The following is a 17,686-nucleotide window of genomic DNA, read 5'->3' as shown; positions in this document are numbered from 1 at the left end:
TGGGCAATCATATTTTATACAATTCTACATCACTGACAAATAACTCGAGCAAACTCAAGCTGAATCCCAGTGTAATGTGTCAGTTTTTTTTCCTGAGGTCAATAAAAGGAGCATCACTGAGAAGGGAAAAAACACACCTGCCAAGAAACTAGTACATGACACATTTATCCAGGCCTAGCATTATTTTTTTTTTAAAACAAAACAAATCACATCTAATGTAGTTTTGCAGGTTGATAAAGTCATAGTTCATTACTTCGGATGCTTCATGGTAGGCACAGGGGTCTGTACACAAACATTTTTGAAGATTGGTTTACTGTAGCTCCTTTAGAGGACTAATAATTTATGTGCCAGAAAGCAGCCCAGAATAGATAGGAAAGAGCAACTTGTGCCTCGTATTGAAAGAAAAAAAGGCTAGGATTGCCAAGTCGAAGGCGACACCGTCACGCATACCAGCTACAATTTATGGCAACGTGGCACGAAATCCGAAAAACAGTGGTGCTTCATAGTCCATATTATTGTAGGCACACCAATCTGAAAAGTATGGTGGAGATGCAAAACAAAAACGCCATAGTTCGGGAATCTACTCTTGCTCCATGACTAGGACCAAACTGAAGGTATGGGGTCCCCCGTCATGGAGAAGCACCGACCAACTTCCCATTTCAGATTGCCCTGAAAGTAAGACACCCATATTTCACTCCAGCTTTGAAGGAAGACTCAGCTGTAGAATGGTTAAAGTTAGTAGAGATGTGGAGACTTTTTAGATGACAAAGCAATCAAAACTGTTTGAGACGTGAAAGAATGAATTTCAACTTGGAGAGCCCAAACGATTAAGATGCTTCTACATTAGGTATTGTGTTCTGCTAAATAGCATTTGCCCAGCGGTCCCTAGGACACCTATGCTCTTTGAGAATTTGATCCGTAACAAGCGATGTGACAAAAGTATTGTAAACAACTTTTATTGACTGCTATTGTAAAAGATTATTGTACATTTACATTGTTGTGCATTAACGCGCAGAATGTAATTTTACACTCACATGCTCAAGTATACACTGAAATAATACTGTTATTTTTTTAAACGAATTTCCTATGATGTGTATTAGTGTATGTTCATGTCCAATGTTAAGTAGGCCTCAATGAGGGCCCAGCAGCAATCTTTTTTTAAATGGATGTTACCTTGGTCTACCCCTTCCTCACATCTCACTGTTTATTATTTTTGCAGCACACAGACAAGTAGTATCATGTCTGTTTATTTCCATAGTCATCATTCATGCTGTTCTTGATTACACTTTTCCAGCCCAGTCAACAAACTGTTTCTTAACTCCAAGGTCCTTCTGCTAGCTCACTGTACCCTATTCATTCATAATGACTTGTTCATGTCTCAAATTTGTTCAACCATCCCTGGATAGGATTAGCATAGAGTGGGCGGAATCAATATTCATGTAGTGGGATTTTGCTTAGGTGTTAAGGAAATATGACGCTTAATGAAACTGTAATGATTTGCTGAGAATGTAACATTTGATCATACCACAATAAAGCTGCAGTTTTTTGCATGTTTCATATACAAAAATGAATAAGCACTTGATATTTGGAAGTTAGCCAGAGCTTTCCTGAATGCTACTAGGGATGCTGTCTTTTTCTCTCTTTATTTAGCTGTTCACTTGGTACTTAAAATATTTTTGATTTTGCACTTCTCCATAATGCTCTATTTGCGGAGAGCTTTCTTGGCAATAATTCTGCATTGTAAACACAGGAAGATGATGGACGGAGCACTGAAAGTTTTCAGACACTCAGCCCCATTCACAATTAGATATGGGTCTAATCCATCCTCGTTCTTTAGCTCAATTAGTCACTCCAGGTCTGACCCAGCCATATGCAAATCAGTCTCAACCCTGTTTCTCATGGGAAAAGTTCAGCCTGAACTGCCAAGCCAGGTTTTCCCTGGACTGGAATAATTCTGCGCTGCACTTAAAATTTTTGTAATCAATCCTTTAAACTATTGAGCTGAGTTATTCAATGGGGCCTTTTACTCAATTGAATGTAGTTTTGATATTTTTGATATGCTAGGAGGTGCCTTAGCTCAGGGATACTTTGCCTCATGAAATTGAGGAATAACACGGTCCAATTTATCAAACCGTAGGTGTTCAGCTGTCAAATTTTGGAGTGACAAAATTGTGAGGTCCGCCGCACTCACACTACTGCATATTAAGCAGATCTAAAAATCCCTTCTTATGGTGGTTCAACAACTCACGGATAAGGAGTACCGAAACATTTTTCATGAATGACTTAAGTCAGCAGGCTGTATTATAACAAGGAAGGCAAGGACTTAATGCTTTACTGGTGTATTACACCCAAACTACATAAGAGGGATGTGAGACACTCCTACACATACTGGAAAGATTGTGGAGGCAAAAGCACATTGCTATATATGTGTACATGTTAACGTCTCAGTCTATGAAAACATTTGAGAGTCACAGATAATGAAACTCACAATACTGTACCTTTTTTGCCAGCGTCTCTGGCATAGCATTCGGTTTAGATTTAATTTTTTCTTCAATCATTTTATTTTTTGCTGGTGAAGTGCTAGGTTGCTCATCAGTCTTTGCTTTTTTATTTTTTTCATTGACAGAGTGGTTTTTCTTTTTTCTCTTATTAGAGATCAGATCATAATTTAAGTAGGACTCGAAAGACATAGTTGGTGGTTCAAAGTCCTCTTCCACCATCTTTACATTGCTTTTAGGGCTATCATTTTGTTTTGTACTCTGTATAGGAACGTCACTTTTTTTCAGCTTCACGTCCTCTTTTGTGGATTGCTTCATTACAACCTTGTGGCTTGAAGAATCTTTCTTTGAGGTTGTGGAACCAGAAGACCGCTTTTCTGAACATGATTGTTTTTCTTTACTGCTCTTTAAATTACTTCTTTTGTCCACAACAGGAGAAGTTTTTGGAGGGTTTTTACTGAGACCAGAGCTGGATTTTTTGCCTTCAAGGTTCTTGCTGTAAACAGTATCTTTTGTTGTCCGTTTGCATTCATCCTTAGTTGTAGACTTTTTATGTTCTTTTGCAGCGCATTCAGAGCCTCTGGTCTTCCATTCATCTGGCTTATTTTCCTTTGCAATGGAGGATGGCAATTTTTCATTTCTATCAAAGGAGTGTTTTTGTTTTGGATCACTAAAAAGAAAAGAAACATTTGTGAGGAGCAGTGTTTGCCTGCACAGCAATCAGTATTATCCCATCCAATGAATGTCTAATTTTAGATTCCCCTGAGTTTTTGCCCTATTAGGGAGGAACAGTGTTTGCTTGTACAGCAATCTGTATTATCCCGTCCAATGAGGAATGTCTCATTTTAGATTCCCCTGTGATTTTGCCCTATTGGGGATCAAACTCCTGAAGCTCTAGGTTTCTACATTTTCCCCAGCAAAATTGATCCTGCTGCACCCAACTCCTATGTGAAGGGTGCACCACCCTCCTCACCAGGCCTGAAGAGGCTGGCAGTTGGTGACAGTAAAGTATACTGTGATGGAGCCAAAGCTGCTTACCCATACTACTCCGAGAGGAGCATACTGATGCTTTGGTATAAATTATTGAAGTCTCATAGAACTTGGTTTCCTCACTTTTCCATTATTTTGTGACACTATGAATGTTACAAATGTTCAGTGTGTGTTCTAACGCTTTTACCAGGCAACAGGGAACAGTCTCTTTTACCTTACCTTGCAGCTCCACCCAGACCCTCCCCATCCAACACTGTTATACTGTCACCTACCCTCTTTTCCGAAACAGCCTTTGGTTGTTCATGAATAAGAAAGTACAGTCTGCAGATTCCTTTTAATTTACTTTATTGAATTATTAATAAAAGTTGTAAAAAAGATAATTAAGGTGACTTTTTCAGAAGTCAACAGCTATATGTGCAATGATTCACGTGCAATTGAAAGAAATGGCACACTTTTTAAATGTGCAAGCCACACTAGGCAGCAATAGTTAGTAGTATAAGCCTCAAGAAATGCTTAAATAAAAGTTTTCTTTTGACTAGAAGTTAACTTGATATTGCTGAAATATGCCTAATGCAATTTAGAAACTTGACCTTAATGTGACATGCCTAGAAATGTTAGTCATAATTGCAGACTATACCGGTCTAACAAAATGTATTATTTCACTACGCAACCTATTTTTAATGACTAAATTTCCTATTTTCTGACCACATAATTCTTCAAAAGAATATTACAGTTTAAAACAGTATTTCTCGTTTGTGTTAATGAAATATATTACTAAACAGTATTTTGCAAATGGAGGTTGCTGTTCTTTAGCATAGTTTTTTATGTAGGCAATGAAACATTGAAAAATAAAAGTTCACTGTGTTCGATGCCTATGGGAACGGAGAATTATGAATAAAGACGACTAAAATGTGAGAGGTCTATAACAAACTTTGTGACAAAACTTTGCAAGCTGCATGTTATTTCATGGTAAAGGAAGAGCTGAACCAGCTCTCAGACATATGCCACCACTGGACTGGATATGAGGAAGAAGTCTGCTGCACAAATTGCAACATATTGTTTTGTCTTTTTAAACTATTGCGTGTTTCCATTTAGTTTCTTCTCACTCTGTGCCCTGATTGTACTATGTCCCAGACCCATGCATTTGATGGCTGTGGCTACCACTGCTGCTGCTCATCCTTTGCCTTACTTTACATTGATACTTGATTTTTACAGATTGCTACTGCAACGGTTTGCTCGTATTGATGAGACCCGGCTGAGTTTCTTGAACTACTACTACTCATGGGAAGTGGTGCTGCTTAGTTGGATTTTGAGCCTTATGCTCTCTCAGATCTAACTCTTTTCCTTTGAACTTGAACTCTTCATAAGTTCCACTAACTTTAAATTCTGATCCTCATCTTTAGAATAGGGATTTCTGTCCTTTAGGCACTTGCTAAATATACCAAGTGATTATTTGTTTTAACCATTCTTTTTGATGAGATTTCTGTAAATATACTGGGTTATTGAATAATCTGAATGAAGATATTAAACTAATCTTACTGATCACTTTATGACAAAGCTTTATAAACTATTTCAGACTCATCATTGACTGAACTTAAAACGGTTTATTCGATTTGACTTGTCATGGCAAAATAGCTCCTGATTCAAAATACAGCGTCAAAAAACGGTCACCTGAGGCGCTTTATCCAAAAAAGCCAGAGTGAGGAAGGGGCTTGACCCTGTATGCAGTGGTGAGGTGAAAGGCTGAACCATATTTATTTACATTTCACCCCTGATTAACGCTGTCAGTTAGTATTACCACAAAACCCGTTTCTTTGTGGACAAGAAAGGAAGACTTTTAGAAAAAGAAAATCAGTACATCTATTACTTAATCTGGGATGAGTGGCTAACTTTCCTTCAAAACCAATGCTCCTATTGTCTGCCCCTTCTTACATCTCTATATTCAGAAGAGGCCAAGAAGCCTTTCTAACATCTGTCCCTATTCTTAAGGAATTTGTGATGGGTCAATGTCCCATCTCCCTAACAAACTGTCTGAGGAGTTCCACCACTTCCATTTTGATTACAATTTCTCTATTCCCATTGTACATCTGGCTACTTCTCTGTAACACTGCACTCTGGAAAGTGAAATGGATTCATACGATTGACTGTTGCATAGCTGTAAAATGTTAAGTTATGAACGAGTCTCAGGTTTATCATAATTCATCACTGACACAATTAATATTCATTTAGCTCTTACTGATGTATATAGTATCACACTTGCATGGTTAATTATAATAACCACCTGGCAAAATGGTGGCTATGCTATCTCTGCAGCTATGCTTCCAAGCTGGTTTTATTATTTAGTAAACCTTTCCCCGATCCAGACTCGTTTCTTTGGATCAACTGATCACTCGCTTAATTTGGCTGGCAGGTGACATGAAGTGGCTCTCTCAACGTTATCACTACCATATAATGCACTGTGCCCTTCTTTTCTTAAGTCTGGAAAATTATAACTTTTCAGCACAGTTACAATAGGTGAATACGTTTCTTTCAGTACATTTCCCGATTGAGACAGGTGTACGAGGGACGAATCAAATAGACAGTACTCTGCAAAGGCTATTGCATCCTAGAAACTATCCACAGCCAAGATGCCTGTTCTGCTGCATACTGCTCTGGCGTACCTGAAAAGCACCTTTGTACTTACCAAACATATCCTTCCCTATGTACCCATGACCCCATTATTAGTACTCTCTACACAAAGCGGACTCCCTCCCAGCTTCGCACGTGGTTTGCTAATGAAATTCATATGGGTGGTGTGTTGTTTTCAGGTGGGCTCTTACACTAGTTTGGGAGTACAACACTATGATACTCCAACAACGGGCAATCCCTTCCTTATCAAATGATTTAGTATTACAAGAACTATGACATGTACAAATGACTACACCTCCTACACACGAAATCCTTTAGACACTGCATATAATCGGCGATAACAGACTCCTAATCAAATGGATCTACAAGTGATTTCTCTATCTCACACAAGAGAGGAGAGGGTCAATCACTACTCTACCACCCCGAACCCCCTAAAGTTAACACACAAAGGGGTGGAGAGGCAAAACCACATTTACCAACCAGGGATGAGCGGTGACACAGTTATTAGTTTGAAAAAACTGCCCTCACTCACACACAAATGTGTGTGACATGCTTCATCATCGGGTCTGCTGAGAGGCCCTGGCGTAGCCACGCACAGGACGGAGCATAGGGAGGGGGAACATAAACCACAGACAGAACACAAATGAAAGTGACAAACTGTGTTCACAACAGAATGTGTCAGTCCAAGACTGGGTACAGTGATAGAACAAAAAGTGCTGTCAAAATAGTGAGCTTAAAACTGGCTCATGGATACCTAATGTACCTTTATTCATAGGTTCCAAGGTCAGCAGACCCGATGATGAAGCATGTCACACACATTTGTGTGTGAGTGAGGGCAGTTTTTTCAAACTAATAACTGTCACTGCTCATCCCCGGTTGGTAAATGCTGTTTTGCCTCTCCACCCCTTTATGTGTGTATCTACAAGTGATTTCACACAACATTTAGATGCATCACGGTGTAAACTCCTTAAACAATGGGATTCTGATTTTGCCAGAACTTCACATGACTCTGAATAAATATCGAGTCCTCACCTACCTGCATCAAATAGCACATGTGATTTCAACATTTTCAGTATAATATATTAAACTGAGCTTATTTTATATCTTAAAGAATTAACAAAATACATCCTGGGGCTTCCCATAATTACTCTCGATTTAAGTCAACAGACACCAACATCCTTCACATGTAGTTCTGTACCTCACGGCCATCGTCCTGGGGTTGGATTGTAGCAGCACCCCGTAAATGCTAGCCTAGGCCCTACCCCCACAGCTAGATAGCATTCACTATTTGTTGAACGTCTACATGCAAGATGTAACTTGCATAGGGAGGAACGTACTAGACCATGGAACATTTTTATTGCCCTAGCTGGGATACTTTGTTAGAAGCACTTACATTTTATAGCAAAGATTATAAACGACCTTCGTATACTCCCCTGACAGACCATTCTTCTTAAGATAAATATGATAAATATGTTAATCTATTCTAAAGTGATGATTCATTGGTTGTATAGACAATGTTCTGAATAATGGGCGAACCATGATACTATTTCTTGATACTATCCATAATATTTCTACAAAACAATACAAAGAGGGCAATAATCTCACTGTTCCTAAAAATTAAGACTACGATGCGTTGTGAGAAGAGCAGAGTTGTGTAATGTTGTGCACAAGGAAGGTTGGGGAGGACTAGTGTGTCAAAAGTTAGGTTTGTTACTAAAACATAAAAATACAAAAATGCTTGCTAAGTACAATGTGATATCATTAAAGAACATTACATGCAACCTTATGAGTACTCATAATGAACTCTTAATAGTGCACATAAATATATATTTGAAAACAGGAAGTGGCAATTTACCCAGCTACCTACTGACTAGTTCATAATCTCTGCTATTTAGCCAGCAAAATAGAACAGAATGTGTGCTTTTAGCCAGCTACAGGCTAGATAGTAGAAACGATGTACAATTTGACTAGTGGATAGATAAATAGTGTTAAGGTGGTCTTTATTTAGCCTGCCATGAAAAAAGGGACAACAGGCATTGTGAGGGTGGTTGCCATATTGTAATGGGGATGCAACATGTGCGAGGAATTCGATAATAAGTGCATATACAAATGTACAATAGTATGTATAAAGGTAAATGCATGAATTAAGCTGTTTACAGGTAAAACAACTAAAATCAATTTTGAATAAAAACATTTGTCATTGTAATATTCAAATAAAAAATGTAGTAAATCGAACATCTATGTCAGGAGTTTCAGGATTTGGCACAGATATTTTATGCTGCAGGCTAAACATATTTTTCTGTCTGCAAAGAACAATGAGTATGGTTTTAAAGCATGCTACATAAATGTTTTCTTCACTCATGACAATATATTGTTTTTGCATGTTATATTCCTACTTTTGATGATTGGTGAGGACTGGACTCTTTTTGGGCTTCTTAATGAAGGCTTTGTGCTAGCTTTATGCTTCTTTTTAAGGGGGTTGTGCTTGTTTAGTATTTCAAACCTAGCAGCACAGCAGCAATTAAAAAGCAGCAGCAAACAGGGAATTCAGACAAGTAGGTGGCATCTGAGCCTCAACGCAAGAGTCATGTACAATAGACAATTGGTGATTGGGAGCACGATGCTTTGGTACACTTGTTAGAGAGAAATTGAGTGAGACACAGTAATACAGCTTGTGTTGAATAGGGAAGTAAAAGCACAAAACAGGTAAGTGATGCATCTGTGACATTCACAGGAGGAGTTCACATTGGTACCTGTAAATAAGGAAATTTGTTCATGCTATTCACCCAGCAGAGTGATTTTCACAGAAAGATGCTTATTGGTCCAATGTCATGAGTGGCCCCCTCAACTACAAAGACATTTTGGTCACCTGCACAATGTATCTTGGGAATGGTAATTTCGATTTTTAACATGCTAAATATGATTTTAATTGGGCAAAGTCCTGTCTACACTGGCCCTTATTTCTGTCCTTGATGTTGCTGTCATTTGGGCAACAGGTTGGAGGCTCTACCGACGAAAGTCATGTGGAAGGAGGCTGGGGAAGGATGGAGTAAGACCAATAGTAGAAGGAAGATGTATAGGAGAATAATAGCCAGGAGGTGGCCCACCAGGAAAAGAAAAACCAGGACCCAGCTTACCAATGGCAGAGGGTACCAAGATCAAAGACTAGGAGGTACAGTACAAGGAAAAGCAGGATTAGGGGTAGTGGGACACGGATAAGGAGGGCAAGAAAGATGTGGAACAGGGGGATCTGGAACCAATGAAGGCCCGAAGGAACAGCAGGTCCGGGATAGAAGAAACACGAGGCCCTGGACTACAACAATATGGTGGGCCAGGAGGGCCTGAGTGCAGCAACCAGGGCCAGAGGAAGATGGATGACCCTCGCCAAGAGTAGCAGACCCAGGTAAATAGACCAAAGAGAACAAGTACCAGGAGGCCAATAAAAAAATGCACCAGAGACAAGAGGTCCAAGATAACAGATGATCAAGGATGACCAAGGGGCTAGAAGTGAACGGACCAGGGCCAGGAAGACCACAAGCAGAAAAGACCTAGCAGGACCTAGAGACCTCAGATTAAAATAACCGGGCGATACAAAAGGCCCAGGAAGCCTAGGCCCAGTGGGACCAGGATCAGAAGGTCTACAAGGGTCAGACTCAGGAGGATCCTAAAAAGGGGGATGACGAGAACTGCATGAACAGGGGTGACAAACAACATGGTAATTAGGAGGACCTGTGCCGGCGGGATGAGGAAGACATGACCCAGGAGGCCAGTACTAGGAGGACTATGATAGAGGGGGCCAGGACCAGATGGACAAAAACAAGGTGGAACAGGAAACCCAGGAGGAGTAGTAGGACTAGAATGGAGCAGGAGGACCGGGGTACAGGAGGTCTAGGGAACCCAAAGTGAATGGGACCTGCACCAGAAGACTAGATACAGGAAGATCAAATAAAGGAGTACCAGAACTAAGACCAGGAGACCTAGAAGGAAAATAATTAATAACACGCAAACCAGGATAATACTAGGGAGAAGGACTGATGGATGAGAATTGGGGTAAAAGGGATGAAAAAGTCCAAGAGCCAGTGAAACAGAAAACACCGGATACAAAGGACTACATGCAAACATACATGGGAAGGGTGGCCAGATAGATCAGAAAGTACACTGCTGGAAGTTCTATTGCTAACACACAGGATGTCAACAAACATCAGAACTAGGAAAGGCTAGGATAATCTGTGGTGGGCCATGGCAAGTTATTGCAGAACCATGAGGGCAAGGAGAAGAAGGACTAGGACCAAGGGGACAAGGACTGGATTGAAGGGGATTATTAAGACCAGATCCTGGAGGGCAATAGCCAGTATTACCAGGAACCAGGATAAGCAGGGTAGGCAGGGACTAGGAAGACCAAGGGGAGAGTACCAAGGGCACCAGAAAAACTAGAACAAGGAAGACTGGGTGAACCAAAAGGATCATGACCAGGAGAACAGAAACAGGGCCATGAACATAAGGACCTAGGGTATCCGGGCTCAGATTACCAATTGGGGCTGAGCAAGGGGACTGGACGTTCGTGCCAGGAGGACCAGGACCAAAATGGCCCGGTTCAGGAGCACCCAAGCAAGGAGAAACTAAATCAACAGGGCCACAATCAATTGCTGCAGTACCAGTAGGACTAAGAGGAAAGCAAACATCCCAGAGCACCAAGCAACACAAGCCAGTAGGATAAAGACTAAGAGGGCCAGGGCACCAGAGGTCAGATGGACCAGGACCTGCAGTACCAGAGCTACGAGGTTAGGGGCGAGAAGAACCAGAACAAGGTGACCAGGGCCAAGAGGACAGAAAGGAGCAGAGCTAAATTGGCCAAGGCTGACGGGACTAAGAGGTTCAGAATGGCTAAAATGCAACGTTTCTGATAAGAAGCACAATAGGACAAGAAAGACCAAAATGACCAAGGAAACCAAGGCTAGGATGCTTGGTAAACCAGGTCCATGAGATATAGGCCCAGGAGAAATCAAATTATAAAGGAACAGTGCTGTCAAGCCTATAAAGTTCAACTCCATTTTGAGGATGCCCAGACACCATCTAAGGTAACAGGAGTCGCCATGTTCTCACTTTTTTGCAAAATCATGGCCATATCTGCCACTGTCCTAGATGATGTCTGCCCCGCTTTCTAAGAAGCGAGAACATGTAAAGTCATTTGCCAAATGACAGAGATAAAACACCTGATGCAACAAAAGTCTGGGACAACTGTCAACTTATCATGTCAAGGTCAAATAAGAACATATATAGACATGTAGCCAAAAGTGTATTCTGAATTGGCATCAATTCACCTTATATGTTCATAAGGAAACATCTGAGATGTACACCTAGATGCACACAATCTATGTCAGACATTCCTAAATCTAAGTCAGAAATTCCAATCTCTGAAAAAAACTTTGCATATCATGGCTGCCACTTGAAAACTTGTCAGGAGAGGTCCTTAGCTCAGATTAACTCCTGAGAATGTGCCAGAGACATCCTCACCTACTGTGCTGGTACTTTAAAGATAAAAAACCACAGTTGATGGACAGAATACAGAACAATGTCATACATTCACCCCAGTACAGAGATCTGGGCCTAAGTCCATCAGCTGTGGTTTTGCAATTGTCACCCCGAGTAGGGTTGGGTATGCTCAGACGTGAGTCCCAAGAATAACCTTAAAAATGCAGTTCCTTGAAGTGGGTAGCTCAGTCGTATGTTACTGTGGTGCTGAGAACAGAATTCAACAGTTCCTTCCAACCACATCAGTTGTGTTGTTGGCGGACTCGTAAACAGTACCATTTCATTGCGGCTGATCACGTTGCTGCAGGCCGGTCATGGCAACCGTTGTGGTTGCAGAGCAGTGCACTGTATGGTGCCCTCAAGTCGTGGTGCAGGCAGAGGCTCAGTGACAGTCGTCCAGAGGCGTCAGTGGGACCAGGGCTGCGGGAGTAGTGAAGGCAGTGCTTGTTGTGGTGCTGACAGATCACAGTGCCGGTTATGGACAGCTGGCTGTCGGTCGTCTGGTCTGCGGTGTGAAATGGGGCAGTGCATCGTGAGATTTACGTGTGGTGCCCCAAAGCCATGTACGGTCATGGGTGCTGAAGTCAGTGGACAGCGTCGATGAGTCCAGGGCAGCAAAGTGAAGCAAGGCAGCGGCTCGGTGGCATCGGTCGTCTTCGGTGAGACCTGGGTTGCCTTGAGAGATGCGGCTGTGCCCTCTGTAGTGCCTTCAGGGTACATAGCCAGTGATGGAGTCAGTTGCTTTCTCCCCTCTGTGGTAACTGAAACCACAGTTCCAGAGGCAGTACCCAGAGAAAGATGAAGTATTTGCGGTCCCGGAGTCTTCAGATCAGGAGGCAAGCTCTACTTAAAGCTCTTGGAGATACTCAGCAACAAGTTGAGAAAGTTCAGTCCAGTCCTTTCTCTGCCCAAGGCAGAAGCAGCAACTGAAAGCCAACTCAGCAAAGTAATAACACAGCATAGGGGCAGTTCTCCTCCTGGTAGTTCTTCTAGTTCCTCTTCTTGGCAGGTTCCTTGTTTCCAGTGAGTTCTCTGAAGTCTTTTATCTCGCTGAGACTTCCAACAAGAGGCAAGCTCTACTTCAAGTACTTGGAGAAAACGAACAGCAGAATGATAAAAAGTACAATACAGCCTTTTCCCTGCCCAAGACAGAAGCAGCAAGCAGCAGGCCAACACAGCAGAGCAAGCAGCAAAGTGGCATTTCCTCTTGACAGCTTGTCCAGCTCTTCTTCCAAGCAGGTTCCTTAGTTCAGCAGTAATCTAAAGTTCTAGGGTATGGGACCCAATATTTACACTCCCATTCTCTTTGTACCTTTGGGCAGTGTGTGTCAGTACTCAGCCTAAACCAGTGTTGTCCTCTCTGGCCAGCTTCCTGGCAGGAGGTGGACCCAGCATTGTCCAAGGCAGACCAGGCCCATTCAGGTGCAAGGGAAATCTCCTCCCACCACTCTAAATACAGAACAGGTCTATTCAGGTGCTAGTGAAACTCATCCAACTACTCAATGCAGCCCAGGTCTATTCAGCCCAGCCCGGACTAATCCAGGAAAGCCAGGGCACACCTCACCCCCACCCCGAATGGCTGTCTACAGTGAATGCACATCCCCAGCCCCTGTCACTCCAAAGCCACACACTCAGCAGAGTCACACAGGATGGCTAAGTAAGAAAATATCAACTTTCTAAAAGTGGTATTTTCAAACAACATAAAAATCATCTTCACTAAAAGATGCATTTTTATATTCCGAATTCATGCATTCTAAGTTTCATTTATCCATCTCATCCCAATGGGAAATTATACTTGTAAGATGTTACAAAGTACTTCCCATTCTATCCGATGTGACAGATAGCCTTTCAATATTGAAACATTAAATACACTGCATTTCACTATCAGAACATGTCACACACACCAGTACATGTCCTACCTTTCACATACACTGCATCCTGCCCACAGTGGTACGTTGGGCCTACCTTAGGGGTGTTTTACATTTAAGAAATGGGAAGGTTAGGGCTTGGCAAGTGGTTGCACTTGCAAAGTTGACATGGCAGTCACAACTGTGCACAGACACTGAAGTGGCAGGTCTGAGAACCCTTTGAAGGACTGCTTGTGTGGGTGACACAATCAGTGCTGCAGGCCCACTAGCAGCATTTAATTTACAGACCCTGGGCAGACATAGTGAACTGTATTAGGGACTTGGTAGTAAATCAAAAAAGCCAAACATTGAAACACGAATTCATAAATAACAAGTTACACAGAGAGCATATGCACTTTAGCACTGAACTGCAGTGGTAAAGTCCCCAGAGTCCTAAAACCAACAAAAACAGGAGGCCAAAAAGCAAAAAGTCTGGGGGTATACCCGCTGAAAAAGCCAAGTCTAACAGTCACTTAACTAGGTGGACAAATAAATACAAGACAATTAAAGATACATTACTGTCTCGGAGGTAGACCCAATGAAAATGGCCTCAACATCCAAAATAACATTGCATTTAAATATGGGTTAGGAAGGAATAAATCACCTCTAATCGTTTGGCATTAAGAGGGGAATTTTTTACTCAAATCTGAGATTAGTTTAAATAAAATCTATTGTTCACCCTCAACAACAAAAAAAGCAATATTTATATTGTGTATTAGCATCACATACTGTTACAACCCTATTCTGAGGCCCACAGGGCAAGCAGGAATTACTGGAGCCAATGTGGTGGCTTAGGCCTTTTACTCATGATATCCCAAGGCTCAGCCTACTATGGTCTGTGATAAACTGGACCAACTTCCCCCTTCAGCACATGACTCGGGTAGCGCTGGTCAAGCAGTCCAAGGCTTCTTGAGGAGGAGGTGCAAGAATGGGAGCACAGACTCACAACTCAAAATGGATGTATGACGTTAAAACGCATACTTTTACCACGCATACCATTACAACGCAATATTTACAACGCAGGATCGTTTACAACGAATACCTTTACAACGCATGACATTACATCTTAGATACTATTACAACGCATGCCATTACAACGTAAGTATATGTTTTTTTAATATTATTATAGTATTTTTTTTAATGTAATATTTAATTGATTAATTAAATTCATTTTTAGGTTTCGACCTGGTGAGGGCACGAAGTGCCCCTCCCAGATCGAAAACTTTTGTCTTCAGTATGGATGTCGGCACAGCCTCTGCCTCTCATTGGCTAGCTCCATAAATGGAGGCTAGCCATTGGGAGACAGAGGCTGTCAATCGCGCTCTCTCTTGAAAACGCGATTCAGGGGCGTTTCTGGTGCTTTTTTTAAGCGCCGGCCCGGGACACCCCCGTGACGTCAGCCAATCACAGCGCGGCCCGGGACCTGACTTGATTTCATTGCATTCTGGGTCTGGTTGCCCTGCCTAATTGATGTAGTAGAAAACAGGACTAAACATAACCCTGACTTAGTACGCAACACATGTATGAATGCAGAGCAAAAACAACGGACTGGGTGAGTTACTCGCGCGTGGACCTGGGAAATATGAGTGCTGCTCCAGCTGTCCGCATCCTCTGAGCTGTCAGTGAGAAATGGGCCTGAATCTCACCTCCCTCTAATGGCCGCTAGCAGAAAGGCTTCCAGCCAGCTATCCGTCTCCTGTGAGTCTTTAAGTAAAGTAATCGGCTCTGCACCTCTCGTTTTTTGCAGTTTTATATAGCATGAACTGGACCCGAAGGCACTGAAGCGCTTTCCATGAGCATCAGTTACATTACACAAGATCTCTCGATAATTTTGCAGGCACGGGAATATCAAATCATTTGCCCAAAATCCCAAGATGTAGAGCCAACGCCTCTGGCTCCCCAGTAGTCGGCAGCTCTGGCGGTAATGCCACACCCTGCTCAGAGGCCCACCTGGACTTCAGCGCTGGCTGGCTCTGTACCCGAGCTCCATTACCCCTCTGATTGGAGGCTCTCCCCCAGACCCGTAATCCTCTCCGATGTCTTTGAAATGTGCAAACGAAGTTCGCGCTCTAAGCCCTTCCCCCCCTCTCATTAGTGCCATGGTGCTCGCGTGTGTCTGGCCAAGCAGTGGCGCGCCCCGCACTTTGAAGGCCTCTGCCTGAGAGCTGCAGTAAACACTGCTGGCGCGCGGAGTGTTTGCTGGCCCTGCTCAGCCTCTTACAGCTGTGAGGCGCAGGACTTTGAACGTCCTTTAATAAGGACATGCTGTGCCTCTTATGCTGCTGCTGCAAACCCCCCTCACTGAGGGATTAGTGGCCTGGTGTGAAGTGGTAACACACCTCCTCAAGAAATGATTTGTAACTAATGTAATGGCAGTACATTTGGGAATTATCTTTTGGAAAAAATCTAATCGTCCTTTGCGTCCATCGTCCATCGCTGCAGTGACCTAACACAAAATATTCTCTCCTTAGTCTTAAAGCGCTGTACACAGACTGCAACAAGCCTATCATCCCAAAAGTATCTCATCTTTTGAAGAGACAAATACCAGCCATGTGTTAACATTTTAAGTTGCTGCAAAGGTCCGGACATGATACTGAATTAAAACTTTGAACAAAATCCCCCTGTAGTTACCTCAATGGCTAGGGCGCAGGAATATACACAGCCTATGCAGTGAAAACTCAAAATACTCGGGCCTACTTTTGAAAGGGTGCTAGCAACACCACGTGGGAGCTGCTGGTGCCAATTCGGATTATACTCCCCTGTAGGGATTCAATGCACAGTTAGATCGACCACTGCCCCTTCTCCCTGAGCCACCAACCAGGAGCTTCCATAGAGGACGCGCTAAGTTTGTCATCTACTCGTGGTGTACAGCAGGGGAGTTCTTAAGTGGACAAGCACATTTTATAACTTCATGCAGTTTTCAAATCTACGCAAAATGCCTTGATAGCCATCATTTAGGCCACGCACCCCAGTTATTCCATCCCACTTAAAGCCCTGCGGAAGCCACCATCATTGCACTCTTGTGTCAGACATGTGCTCCGCCTCCTACATCTGTTCAAGTCAGGCCGAGCAGATGGTGCATTGGGGCTTTCATACCTCAGTGTGCTGCTACATGCTCCCCTGGAAAGAGAGTTTTTTTGTGCAGATTTATATAGCGCGAACTTGAACCAAGAAGGTATTGGAGCTCTTTACATGAGCACCAGTTGCGCTACACTAGGACACATTCATTTTTTGGTAGGCACTGGGAGAGAGTAAGTGATTTGCGCCGAAGCTGAGCCGGCTCCGAGGTTCGTACCTGGTTCTCCAGCTACAAAGTCAGCAGCTCTGGCCGGTAAAGCCACAACCTCTCCCCCAACGAGAGTTCTGCATATCGATGGGGTCAAAACAGGCCAGGCGTTTAGGAGGGCCTTAAAATCCTGGCTTTTCAGCTTGCCTTAGTTCGACCCTCTTATTACCCCGCCACGAATCTGCAACTTAGCGCCTGGACTCCTCTGTTGAGGTAGCCACGGGCTCTATAAATTCAGATTGATTGACTGACCGAGTTCTGACAAATGCTGGCATTCCACCAGTAAATATCCGCTTTTCTGCATTTGCGGTGCTTCACAACTCGAAAGTCATCCTGATGCGTGCACAGCAACGACAGTGGCATCTGCTTTGGCAAGTGTGGGTAAATACGTGCAAAGTTTACTGAGATAAGGCGGTTCCGGGCCTGGAGGACAACTGTTTTCATTTGGGTGTTGGAAGGGTACCGCTAGCATAAACGTACGGGAAAGGGGCGACCCAGAACAAAGCAGCAGGTCGCTCGAGGGGGTTGATCTGCAAGAAAGTCCTTCCTTTGCTTCTGTATCCTCTGCAGCGTTCCCGTTGTTTGGAAGATGCAACTTGCAAGTCGGCAGCAGGTTTAGTGGGATGGGGGCTTGCTTGAATTGCAGTTTGATAGAAATGGAGGGATTACTTTGACATTTTTTTTTGTTCAAAGGTTTTTACTTAATTTTTATAAAACGAAAATATACGTCCAATGAGTACAATGCAGATTTCTTGCACATGCTTATTTATTGACAGATGTAACAAAGTAGGTAAGAAACATGTTTATGTCAACGTTATGGTTAAGGCACTGTTAGTGGTGGCGTT

The 17,686-nt window shown here is 42.8% G+C and overlaps 1 protein-coding gene across 1 annotated transcript in view; it reads right to left on the bottom strand.

Moving 5' to 3' along the window:
* LOC147707411 (elongin-A-like) overlaps window positions 1–17,686 on the bottom strand; it is a 572,231-nt gene that overhangs the window by 359,762 nt on the left and 194,783 nt on the right. The window contains exon 4 of the mRNA XM_086925212.1: window positions 2,499–3,168. Coding sequence (XP_086781338.1) covers window positions 2,499–3,168 — 670 coding nt within the window. The remainder of the gene's footprint in view (window positions 1–2,498; window positions 3,169–17,686) is intronic.

The sequence above is a fragment of the Lissotriton vulgaris genome, chromosome 6 (assembly GCF_964263255.1).
Source record: "Lissotriton vulgaris chromosome 6, aLisVul1.2, whole genome shotgun sequence".
NCBI classification, from domain to species: Eukaryota; Metazoa; Chordata; class Amphibia; order Caudata; family Salamandridae; genus Lissotriton; species Lissotriton vulgaris.
Note: the sequence above shows the minus strand (reverse complement) of the source record. Positions and strands in the feature narration are given on the sequence as shown.